Source organism: Helianthus annuus, chromosome 15, assembly GCF_002127325.2.
Source record: "Helianthus annuus cultivar XRQ/B chromosome 15, HanXRQr2.0-SUNRISE, whole genome shotgun sequence".
Lineage (NCBI taxonomy): Eukaryota > Viridiplantae > Streptophyta > Magnoliopsida > Asterales > Asteraceae > Helianthus > Helianthus annuus.
Window position 1 is genome coordinate 45,883,407 of NC_035447.2, and position 13,400 is coordinate 45,896,806.

The 13,400-nt window shown below is 31.3% G+C and overlaps 1 protein-coding gene across 1 annotated transcript; it reads left to right on the forward strand.

The window, feature by feature from the left end:
- The first annotated feature begins 1,619 nt into the window (after positions 1 to 1,619).
- Positions 1,620 to 6,240, forward strand: LOC110911388 (gibberellin-regulated protein 2). The gene is made up of 4 exons (XM_022155994.2): positions 1,620 to 1,715; positions 2,134 to 2,178; positions 5,754 to 5,793; positions 5,890 to 6,240. The coding sequence occupies exons 1-4, from the start codon at positions 1,659 to 1,661 to the stop codon at positions 6,072 to 6,074; spliced, it is 327 nt and encodes a 108-aa protein (XP_022011686.1). The 5' UTR covers positions 1,620 to 1,658; the 3' UTR covers positions 6,075 to 6,240.
- Positions 6,241 to 13,400: the final 7,160 nt, after the last annotated feature.

Here is a 13,400-nt window from a genome sequence, read left to right on the forward strand (position 1 = left end):
TAGTTTACACGTTTATAACTTGATTACAACTCATTCACAAATATCTATCTTTTTAACCATGTCATGACCAATGAACTTGTTTGATGATTCCTTTAAATTTATAACTAGGTAACACGTTTATAACTTGATTATAACTCATATACAATTTTTTACCCGTTTTGTTTCACTAACTAGTTGATGCTTCGCCCGCGTTGCGGGGCGATAGCCGAATAATGAGCGAGTGTCAGGCAGCTCATTGACACGAAAAACAATTAAATCGAGTCAATCAATTAAAAAAAATTATAGTTTTGAAAAAAAACTAAAACGATGGCAATATTGTAATTTTTAACTGAGGGAAAGTTATATTTTTTGACTGGGGTAAAATCGTAATTTGCCAAAAGCTAAAGTAATGGCAGTACTGAAAATTTGAACCAGGGGCAAAGTTGTAAATTTTCACATGGGCAAATTCGTAATTTTGAACTTGGGGTTACAGCGTAATATAAATTTGAACTAAGGACACAATCGTAATTTTAAGCTGGAGGCAAAAGCACAATTTTATTTTGAACCGGGGGCAAAATTGTAATTTTGAGTTGGGGGCAAAAACATAATTTTATTTTGAAATGGGGAAAAACGTAACTTTGAATTGAGGGCGAAATCACAATTTTTTAAACAGGGAAAATCACATTTTTTAACAGAGGGCAAAATCGTAATTTTTAGCTAGGGAAAAACATAATTTTATTTTGAACTGGAGGCGAAAAGGTAATTTTGAGTTGAGGGCAAAACCTTTTATTTTGAATGGAGGAAAATCGTAATTTTGAGCTGGGGACAAAATCGTAATTTTATTTTGAGCTGTGGGCAAAAACGTAATTTTAAAGAGGGGCAAAAACGTAATTTTAGAATGGATATAAAATAATAAACTGGTTGGTCCAATGAGAGAGTGTCAGGCGAAGTCGTAATTTTGGATTGAGGGCAAGATCGTAATTTTAAGATGGGGACAAAAAGCGTAATTTTATTTTAAGTTGGGGGCAAAAACGTAATTTAAAAATGGATATAAAATAGAAAAGGTGTTGGTCCAATAGGGGAGTGCCAGGCAGCTGCCTGCCTGCCACTATTCCCCCAACTTATAAATGTATATGTAGTAATTTTAAGATGGGGACAAAAAGCGTAATTTTATTTAAATGTATATGTCGTAATTTTGGATTGAGGGCAAGATCGTAATTTTAAGATGGGGACAAAAAGCGTAATTTTATTTTAAGTTGGGGGCAAAAACGTAATTTAAAAATGGATATAAAATAGAAAAGGTGTTGGTCCAATAGGGGAGTGCCAGGCAGCTGCCTGCCTGCCACTATTCCCCCAACTTATAAATGTATATGTAGTAAATAAATAAAAGTAAATAAATAAATTCAGATAAACAGGTTATATGCATCGTTGCAAACCTTTAACGTGTTAATCCGTAACAGGATAATATCCAAGCGGCGCTGACATTTTTGTTGGGAGCAATTGAACAAACAGATGGCAAGCATGAACGAATTACGAATATATAACTTCTTGGGCTGGAAACAGCTGGCAAGTAAAACAAAGTAAATAAATGGGCCTAGTCCATATCCCGAGGCCCATTAACCTCTTCACTATATAAGAACAAGTACTTGCATAGTTGCATTAACAACTTTCATGCAAATATGGCTTCCACTTCATATACTCTCTTGTTACTTTTACTACTCATCTCTCTTTTTCAGGTATATTTCTTTAATATAATGTTATTATATAAACCATTTTATTTGCAATATTTCGCATGTTATTTGGTATAGATGTGTTCATTGATGAACTATGAATTTAACATACATATATAGGCGCGTTTGTTATAATTATAAAACATAACCATTTTAAGTAGAACTGGATTAAACGATTGTAATCGTTGTTATAGTTATGATAAATAAGACTTTTATATAACCGTGTAAAACACACTATATTTCTAGCATATTGTATTTGTAAAACACCATGCTATTCATATGTTTTTCTAGCGTAATCGGTCATGTAATGAACATATCTAACAAGTTCACATAAATATATATTAGATATTTAATTTTTTTATTTAGGAATTTAAAAAATAGAACTTTTGTAATTTCTGATTCATTTATGTTGTGGGCTTTGTAGGTGTCTTTTTCTTCATCATCCGAGACCCATGAACATCGACTCCAGGTTTCCTTCCTTTTTTAATTGAACATAAAAAATAATTTTTTTGTAAGAACGTATAAATGAGGTTTTAGTGTATATTATATATTATTTTCTTCTTCTTTGATATTTTTTTCTAATATATTTAGAAACACACGAACATAACTAACTTTTAATTGAACATAAAAAATAATTTTTTTGTAAGAACGTATAAATGAGGTTTTAGTGTATATTATATATTATTTTCTTCTTCTTTGATATTTTTTTCTAATATATTTAGAAACACACGAACATAACTGAAGAGATTGTATATGACTTTTTAACCAAATGAAAAAAAATATTATTGATGAATAAACATAAATACAATTTTAGAAAAAATATCATTTAATGGAATAAAGAAAACGGAATCCAACACTTGTGGCCTAGTGGTATAGAGGTTTGGGTTCTTCAATGGAGACTCAAGTTCAATTTTTAGAGAAAAATGCCCGGATAGTCCCTGTGGTTTCGCCTTTTTTCACCTATAGTCCCCAACTTTCTAAAATTACCTGAATAGTCCCCAAGTTTTCATTTTTTGTTCCCGGATAGTCCCTGGGTCTAACTTCAGTTTGTTTTCTCTGTTAAGAGGGTGTGAAATGACAAAAATACCCTTTCCTTAAAGGGCCAAACCATAGGGACTATTCGGGCATCTTCTTCATTTTTATTTATAAAACCCCACCACCATACTTCATCTTCAACCTCCACCCACCATCACCCTCCACCCTCCACCATCACCGCCACAGTCACTCTCCATTTCTCGTTCCCCTTTCATCTTCCATACCAGAACAACATCAGCGTCGATTTTATTAATTCACAGAAAAAACCACGAAGCGGTATCCGCGTCAATTTTCACGCGCCACCGATCGCTCCTTGGGCCCCAAGTAATCTCAATGATAAGCATCTCCAACCTCACCCAAATTACCATTTTACCCTCCAACCGCCTTAATCTAAACCCCTGCCTCTTTGTACAATATATATATATATACACCCTTGTTTCAGCTCACACCTGTTTCAACATCTATACACACAAAAATGTTTGAAGAATTCGAAGGCAAATCGGTTGAGTTTCCGGTGGTGTTCTACGAGAGACCGCCAAACCGACGTCGGAAACATAACATAACAATCAATCCTACACTCGATTTCAAGCAGTTTCAGAAGATGAAGATGCTGAAGGAAACAATCGGTATATCGTATAATAATCCGACAACTTACTTAATCGACAACAATTCGTCACCAGATCGCCGGAAAATTCTCATCACCGGTAAGGTTAACTTTGCTGTTATAGCTCTGGAACAAAACTGTTACTTCGTTTGTTCCGATTGTATCGACCGTGAAAACCGATTACTCGTATTTGAATCTGACTGATTTTGATTTAATCGATTCGTATGGTTACGGTTACGGTTACGATGATCGGTTAATGGATTTGGAGGCGATGAAACAGAATTATATCAACTCGGTTTTGAATGGGAGTTATTTGCCGGTGAATGCGAGTTTTGCGACGGTTGAAGAGGCGTACGACAGCGGAAGGAGTCGATGTAAAGAATGCATGAGGGCGGAGAAGCAGGGGAGTAAGGCGGCGTGACTGTGGCGGTGATGGTGGAGGATGGTGATGGTGGGTGGAGGTTGAAGATAAAGTGTGGTGGTGGGATTTTATAAATAAAAATGAAAAGATGCCCGGATAGTCCCTATGGTTTGGCCTTTTAAGGAAAGGGTATTTTTGTCATTTCACACCCTCTTAACAGAGAAAACAAACTGAAGTTAGACCCAGGGACTATCCGGGAACAAAAAATGAAAACTTGGGGACTATTCAGGTAATTTTAGAAAGTTGGGGACTATAGGTGAAAAAAGACGAAACCACAGGGACTATTCGGGCATTTTTCTCCAATTTTTATTTGTGTTACTTTGGTGTGGCATGGAGGCTTGGGTTCTTCAATGAAGACCCAAGTTCAAATTCTATTTGTGTTACTTTGATGGATTAGGCAATGATGGACAGAGTTTAGCCTCTTTGCAGAGGTGCCAGTTTCTATCCTAACTCCACCCAGGTTTTCGTAACACCGTGTGTTACGCCAGAGAATTACCAACTCTTATGGTGGCACGTTTGTCAATGGGTAGTCGGGGGGATAGTTCCTCAAGAGAATACCTAAGCCAAACTCTGAATCCAACGTGAACCCGATTAAGACTATAGACTGTCCAGAATGGTACAAGATGACTCCAATTTAAGAGTACAATGACCTAAAACAAGAGGGTCGCCATTCAAAAAAAAAAAGAAATAAAATAAACAAAATATATGAAGGTTTGTACAAAAATCTCAGTGATCCGATAGTTTGGGATGAAGACAAACCTATTCTATTTTCAGGAGAAAAAAACAGCCTAAAGAAACTGTTTTGTTCTTTAGTTAAATAAATGGAAAAAAAAATATTATGCACATATCACTTTAGTTGGTTAGTGAATCACTCTTCACTATGACACATCAATTGTGGTTTTTTTTTTCCTAATTTCATACTTTATACTACTATAAATAATATACTCTTTTAGCCAATTTAATTTTTATATAAATAGATTAGATTTTATTTTATAACTTACTATATTAACTTTATGTTTATAAAAGTTAAATACACAGTTGTGTTTAGTTTTTTTTCTTGGCACTACGATGTAAATTGTATACTATCTTAAAATGGAAAGTTGGTGGGGTTTTTTACCGGTTTCCCTTTTCCCCGTAAACTTTTACAGTATTATATTTCAATCCCTTAAACTTTGCTACGGCTTCTCCACTTTTGAAGTAATCAATTTTAGTCGCTTATCTAATTTTACTATTCTTCTACTTTAACAATTGACATTTTTAGCCCCTAACTTTTTACTAATTTAAATTTCCTTCAACAACGTTCGTTCGTTAATTTCTTTTATTTACCCATATTATTACCCATATTATTTTTTTACTTAAAAAAACTATTTTTTCCGTGCATATTTTTATGTATGTATCCGTATAAATATAAGGGTATGTACATTTCAACATAAACTTTTTCTGGAAACAAGTTAGGTCAAATATAACACGTTTTCGTTTAAAAAACTATTTTTACGTGCATATTTTTATTTGTGTGTCTGTATCAATTCGAGTTAGTCTACATTTGGATATACTTTTTTTTAATATAATACGTTTTGTTGCTTATTTTATGCACGTTTTCCTAAATTTTGTTACGAGTAGAGTGGAATCAAATTCTGATTTCTTTTTTTTCAATGCTTTAATTAATCCTATTGAATAAGTTATGATTGTACGAGATAGATTCAATTTACTTTACGTTATAATCCATTCGCAATACTTGTATAGGTTATATTGAGTTCATTCAGATATATCGAAACACCCGTTTTCGTATGATTAACGCATCACCTAACACTTGAACAAATCTATTCGATGTTTATTACTAGTTTTATTCAAAACGAAGTTGTAATAAAAAAGAGTGTTTTTGTTATCATACGTTGTACTAGTATGAGTAACATTTACGAACTAAACCGATTTAAAACCGAATTATGTTTTATAGAAGTTTTATATAGACGTGTGTGGTTTGTAGGCGGTGAAAGGAGCAAACCGGAGGCTTTTGACGTTAGTAGGTAAATTTTGATCACGTCTCCAAATTATTCAAATAAATTTAAGGTGCTGGATAGTGTATAATTAAGTTCTAAGGGCTTATTTTGTATAATATCCAGACTGTGAGGGGCTGTGTGCAACAAGATGCGGGAAACATTCAAGGCCAAACGTGTGCACAAGAGCATGTGGCACGTGCTGCAAGAGGTGCAATTGTGTGCCACCTGGCACTCATGGCAACAGAGAACTGTGTGGGAGTTGCTACACTGACATGCTGACTCATGGAAATAGACTTAAATGCCCCTAGAAATATGTGCGACTTTTGGAGTTATTATGTTTAAAAAATATGTAGCTTTTATGTAATATTTTCGAAGTTCCATCTTATGAAAAAGTAGGAAAGATAAATAATGTAAAATGAATATTAAATAAATAAAGTAGTTGGTAATAATAAATCATCTTTTTTCATTGTACAATCGATTTCGAGTATATCCATAATTATGATTAAAGAATGATCAAATTCGTACCTTGTCAACAACTAAGAGATCCATTCGAGGAAAGACAAGGACTAATTGAACTATTCAAGTAATGAGCATCCTAATATCGAGTATATCAATAATTATGATTAAAGAATGATCAAATTCGTATAAATATAAAGTGATCGTATAATACATTATATTTAGTGGTAACGGATATAATTAAAGTAAAAAAATGTGTATAGTATATGTATATGGTTATATAATTAAAGTAAAAAAAAAATTATATGTAGTATATGGTCTAAAATGGATTCGAGGAAGATGGGGACTAATTGAAGTAACGAGACTCCCAATTTCGAGTATATCAATAACTAGGTTAGAACCCCGTGTAATACACGGGTTGAATAAATTTAATTTTATACTAAATAATAAAAAATATATCTTTAAAAACCTCGTTTATTACACGAGTTGAATAAATGTAATTATATATATAAAATAATAAAACAATATATCTTTTAAAACCTTGTTTATTACATAGGTTGAATAAATGTAATTTTATATATTAAATAATTAAAAAGTTATATGATTAAGAACCCCGTGTATTGTACGGGTTGAGTAAGTTTAATTTTATATTATATATTAAATAATGAAAAAGCTATATTTTTATGAACCTCATGTATTGTATGAGTTGAGCACATGTAATTTTATATATCAATCAATAAAAAGTTATATCTTATTATATCTTTATAAACCATGTGTATTATACGGATTGAATAAATCTAATTTTATATACCACATAACAAAAAAAGTTATACTTTTAAAAACCCGGTGTATTACACGAGTTGCATAAATGCAATTTTGTATAGTAAATAATAAAAATATTATATCTTTAAAAACCCTCTTTTATTACACGGGTTGGATGAATCTAATAAAAAATTATATCTTTAAAAAACGAACGAATATACTCAATATATGATGGATGGGTGATTGCGGTGATGGTTCTTATAAATGTCACGTAAACATAGTGAATACCATATTTGAGTTGAGAGTTGAACACGAAAATAAAAGTATAGAACCAATAAACATTGATTAATATTTTTGTTTACCCTTTATAAACATTTTTGAAATAAGTTATACCCTTAACTACTTTAGTTTAATAAAATAAATCAATCATTTACATTATATTAATTTATATTTAGTGTACCTCTTTTTTTAATTTCAGGATAAATAATTTTGAAATCTAATAAATATTTCAAAATATTATATTATCTTCTATACGAATTGTTTAAATTTATATTAAATTTAATTTTATAATTATCTTTTATTTAATATTAATTATCTATAGTAAAAATTAGATGGCTCCAATGAATGACATGTGTCCCAAAATTGGTTTCTTTTATTATATAGTATAGATTATGATTAAAGAATGATCAAATTCGTTTAAGTATAAAAAGATCGTATAATATATTATATTTAGTGGTAATGGATATAATTAAAGTAAAAAACGTGTGTAGTATATGATTATTTATACTAGGTTAGAACCTCGTGTATTACACGGGTTGAATAAATGTAATTTTATATACCAAATAATAAAAAAAATATCTCTTTAAAAATATTGTTTATTACACGGGTTGAATAAATGTAATTTTATATACCAAATAATAAAACAATATATATTTAAAAATCTTGTTTATTACATGGGTTGAATAAATGTAATTTTATATATTAATTAATAAAAAAAGTTGTAGTTTTAAGAACCCCGTCTATTGTATGGGTTAGTAAATTTAATCTTATATATTAAATAATGAAAAAAGTTACATTTTTAATAACCTCATGTGTTATACGGGTGAAGCCTATATAATTTTATATACCAAACAATAAAAAGTTATATCTTTATAAATCCTATGTATTATATGGATTGAATAAATCTAATTTTATATACTACATAAAAAAAAGTTATATTTTTAAAAACCCCGTTTATTACACGAGTTGCATAACTGTAATTTTGTATAGTAAAAAATAAAAATGTTATATTCTTTAAAAAACTTCGTTTATTACACGGGTTGAATAAATCTAATAAAAATTTATATCTTTAAAAAAAACTAATGGATATACTCGATATACGATGGATGGGGTGATTGCGGTGATGGTTCTTATAAATGTGTAACACCCCGAAAACAGGTTTGGTAATCAAACCCCGTTAATACTAAAGGACAGGTAAAGAACCGTTAGTAGAAAAAAAAATTAATTAACCCGGTAAATATTAGGATCTAAATAAATAAACCTAATATTAAATAAAAGTTGAACAAATCCTTTTGAGGAAAACAAAGTATATAGAAAGCCCGAGTTAACGGGACACAAAATAAAACGGGTTATAAATCCCTAGAACTCACTAAGTTAACTAGGAATGTTTAACCTAGTTAATTAAAAGGAATATTGTTAGAAATAAGTAGGTTGTGGCCTACTTAATAACTAACCTAACATGAGGGGCCAAAGTTGGATAATATGAAAGTTAAATTATAAAAAGAAAATTGTAACAAAACACACACTAAGTGTGTGTTCTGTTGATCATCGACATCAGGGAGCTCCCATGGAGCAAAACCCTAGTTTCATTAAAACTACCAAATTGAAGGTCAATCCAAGACCCAAATCGATGCATGGATGCGTAGAAACGATCACCAAGTCATGGGGATCACAAGGTATGTCACAAAACCTAGATTGGTTGAAGTTGAAATTGGAGACAAGTAGTTACTTGCAAATAAATTGATGGATTATGATCCAAAGATGAAATTAGGTGTTTATGTATGCTTAGTTTCGTTAGTTATGAAGAAATTATGAAGTACTTGGTGTAAGGTTGCATCTAAGTGATTTACAAGTAGATTATTAAGTGGGTTTTGATAATATGATATAATTATGTTTAAAATCATCACGAATGGTAGTATTAGGAAGATACTTGAACAATTTATGAGTTTGAGTATATGTTCATACATGACTTGAATTGGGTTTTGTATATTATAATGGAATTGATGATTTTGCTTCAAGTAAATAGATGTTTGAAATCATGATGTCTACTAGTTGATATGTAGAACTTGATTATATTAGGTGATCGGATGAATGTCTAATGTTATGATGAGGCGGGTTTACATATAGATGGAAACCTTTAGTTCTTGCTTAACGAACGAATAATTAGCTTTGATAATCGAAAGTTAAATTAACTCGATATTGATAATCACTTGAATTTGTTAAAGTGATAGAAAATACGTAAGGTGGGATAATCGTGTTAGACGATGATTGATCTAATCATCTTATGAATTATAAATGATAGTTTGACGCTTGGCAAGCTAGGTGAAAGCTTGGGGAAGGAAGCGGGTCAAACAAATCAAGAAGGAAAAGAAAAGCGTAGCTCGGATACGAGGTAAATATAGCTTACACTAGTCATATATTTTAGAATGTTCTTTTGTCATGTTGATTACGAATAAGACAAATGCCTAATTGAGATAAGGTGTTCCGGCGTGTAGTCGTACAGAACGAGATAACCAAATAGGATAAGAAACCGTATTGATGGTTAAAAATGAGTTAAATCGGTAATTCGATCATGTTATGACGAATGAAACATGTACTTTTAAAGGTTACCATATAAGGTAAATCGTAATAACCAATAAGGGCACAATGGTAATTTGGTCACACGGTGACCATAACCGTTAGTTTTGAAAGACAATTATGACGTAATCCATAATAGGCCAAAATGTGTTAAGGAACGGAATTATAAGTAAAATGACCGCACGGTGTAAATCGGAGCGAGTCATACTTACGAGGTGGTAATAAATGTCACCTCGCCAATATAAAATTGGTCATTTAGACCAAACGGGTCAAAAGGTGAAATTATCACCCTTTGACAATATCGACTAATGGGTTGTCGAGTTGTATGATTTTAGGGAAATAAATAGCACATGGATGTTTATAGCACTATCACTTAGCAGCCACTAAGGCAAGGTATTGAAACGGGTCAATATATTGATACGAGCCAGGTATGTATAATAACACAACTCATCATGTACAATTTGGAGTTGTATAAGAGTTAGACAAGGTTAAAATATAGATATTCGTTTATCTTTTAGGTTAACCGAATAAGTTGAGTTATGCTTATAGTGTTTTAGAAGCACATGGGTTTATAAACAAGATTATAGTTAAAAAGGTTGGATTTTTGGGTTAAACAAGTATTTAAAGGTCCTTTGTAGTAAAGAGGGATAAAAATTGACCAAATTGCCCTTGTAAGCTAATTCGAACTAACGACCCTTAAAGGTGGTTCGGAAACGAGTTTTAGGATTAAATAAATGCTTAGAATAAGTATAGATAGTGAAAGATGTAAATTTTAGGTCAAATGACTTTATATGAGTCTTTGTCGCAAAATGATAATCCGAGGGGTAAAACTCGGAATATATAGATATCCACATTTAATCCAACGCATATATAGTTGTGGTGGAAGAATAATTGATAAGAAATGTAGGAATAAGATGCTAGAAATGAATGAAAATGATTTCAAGCTTTTAAGTGCTTAAATACCCTTAACGGAAAATTTTGTAAAAAGGTAATAAGCCGAAAGCATAAAAGTCTCAAAACTTATTAAGCCGGATGTCGGATTTTAACTCCATATGATGGAGAATCAAATTACAAACACGTAGGAAGAAACGGTAGGTCAAACGGACAAACGGATTAAAAGTTATGAAGGTTTCCGTTTTAGAAAACGACAAACTTGGAAAATCCTGCAGAGGCCACCGTAAGTTACGGTAGCTACCGTAACTTACGGTAGCTTATAAGTCTTTACGCCATAAACCCCCTGCTTTACGGTGGGAACAATCAACATTCAGGGGCTACCGTAAATTACGGTAGCCACCGTAATTTACGGTAGACCCTGTAACATAATGTATTTTAATCAGTTTCGTTTCCCGGACTCGTTTTGACACGTTTTAAACCCCGTATGACTAAAGCATTTCATGTTTATGAAATGTAGGTACATTTTGGATGCCAGAAGACGATCAAGCTCATCGAAGAACCGAACACTATAAAGATACATGCTTCCGCACATTGCCCGACGTAAATTTTAAACGACGAATGCGATCACGTTATGTTGAATAACTATGATTTGCAAAGGTTTTAATAAATTCGTATTTCCGATGTATATGAAATCTTAATTACATGATTGTTTTCGTAAAATATACGTTAAACCTTGAATTGTAAGAACGGGTGTTACAAAATGTCACGTAAACATAGTGATTACCGTATTTGAGTTGAGAGTTGAACACGAAAATAAAAGTATAGAACCAATAAACATTGATTAATATTTTTGTTTACCCCTTATAAACATTTTTTAAATAGGTTATACCCTTAACTACTTTAGTTAATAAAATAAATAATCATTTACATTATATTAATTTATATTTAGCGTACATATTTTGTTAATTTCAGGCTAAATAATTTTGAAATTTGATAAATATTTTAAAATATTATATTATCTCCTATACAAATTGTTTAAATTTATATTAAATTTAATTTTATAATTATCTTTTAATTAATATTAATTATTTACAAAAATAGATGGCTTCAATGAATGACATGTGTCCTTCTATTGGTTTCTTTTATTATATGTATAGATATTTAAAGTAAAAAATTATATGTAGTATATGGTCTTATTTTTATAGTTATTTGATGTTTCTGGTGCTATTCCGGCGGGAACTCAATTAGTATAGGTTCACTTTGTATTGGTGTCAGCACCCTTTATAGGAGTTAAAAGAGAAAACTAAAAAAAATTATAAATAAAGTCGTGATATTCTTGAAAAGATATCGTCATGTATTTCACATCAATCGAAAACCATAAAATAAATGTTGGTTCTGGTACTATGGATATTGATACCGATGTTGTTCGCACGAAAGCGTCATGGTTCGGTATAGTGCCAATACTCGTAAAATCAATTAAGGTATAAATGAATTATTATTTAAAAAAAAAACTCATTCAAATTTTAAAGTCGCTACCCATCAACTCTTTCTATTCATGAATACAAAATTCTCATTTTACTTTAAAGAAAATTTTTCCAATTATCATTCACTAAAAGTCAAATTTTATTTTTAATGTAGTTAAGCATTTCATCTTCTATATATATACTAATACATAACTAGTGGTCTTTCTCAACACCATACAACGAGCATTTGGTCGGTATCAAGTCGGTTTGTTACGGTACTGATACTTGGTATGGCAACCGAAAGAGAAAACCTAAATAATAAAGTTGCGATCTACCCAAAGGGATATCGACACGTGTGTTACTTTAATCGAAAAACATATAATTAAACAAATATCGGTACCAAGGTAGAGGATCCTGTAAAAAGTGCTCAAAGTGTAAGAAGTGTGAGAAGTGTATTATAACACTATATATAATACTATATAACACCATATAAACACCGTATAACAATATGTAACACCATATAATACCATATAACACTATGTAACACTATATATCATTATATAACAAATATAACACTATAGGGTGTCTGATAGCATGTCTATGATAGATGTATAGTGTTATATTTGTTATATAATGATATATAGTGTTACATAGTGTTGTATGGTATTATATGGTGTTACATATTGTTATACGGTGTTTATATGGTGTTATATAGTATTATATATAGTGTTATAATACACTTCTCACACTTCTCACACTTTAGGCCCTTTTTACACTATCCTTACCCTCGGTACCAATTCCAATAACAGTAATACAGGTACTGATGTTATCAATTGAAAAAATACTTGTGAATACTACTTTCTTTTTAACAAAGTTATACTAGAACATTGAGAAAAGAATCATATAATACTCTAATTTACAACATTAGTAGGCTTCTGGTTGTTGTACTCTCTGCACAAGTTGAGTTTTATGAATATCCATGTTGTAATGTGGGTTTTATTGTTTGTGCAGTGAATTTAGGTTGTTGTCATTTTCCCTGGTTTTACAAAACCATATGCTCATCATCTTGGTGAGCAAAAGTTTCTTTCTGACCGGTCACTCTCTTCGCAAATAGACCTTAACCTTCATCCATCATCTTCACCACCGCTGGTTTATTTTTATCCAACAGTTAGAGTTTATGTTTCGCCACCGTGCGACCAAAAT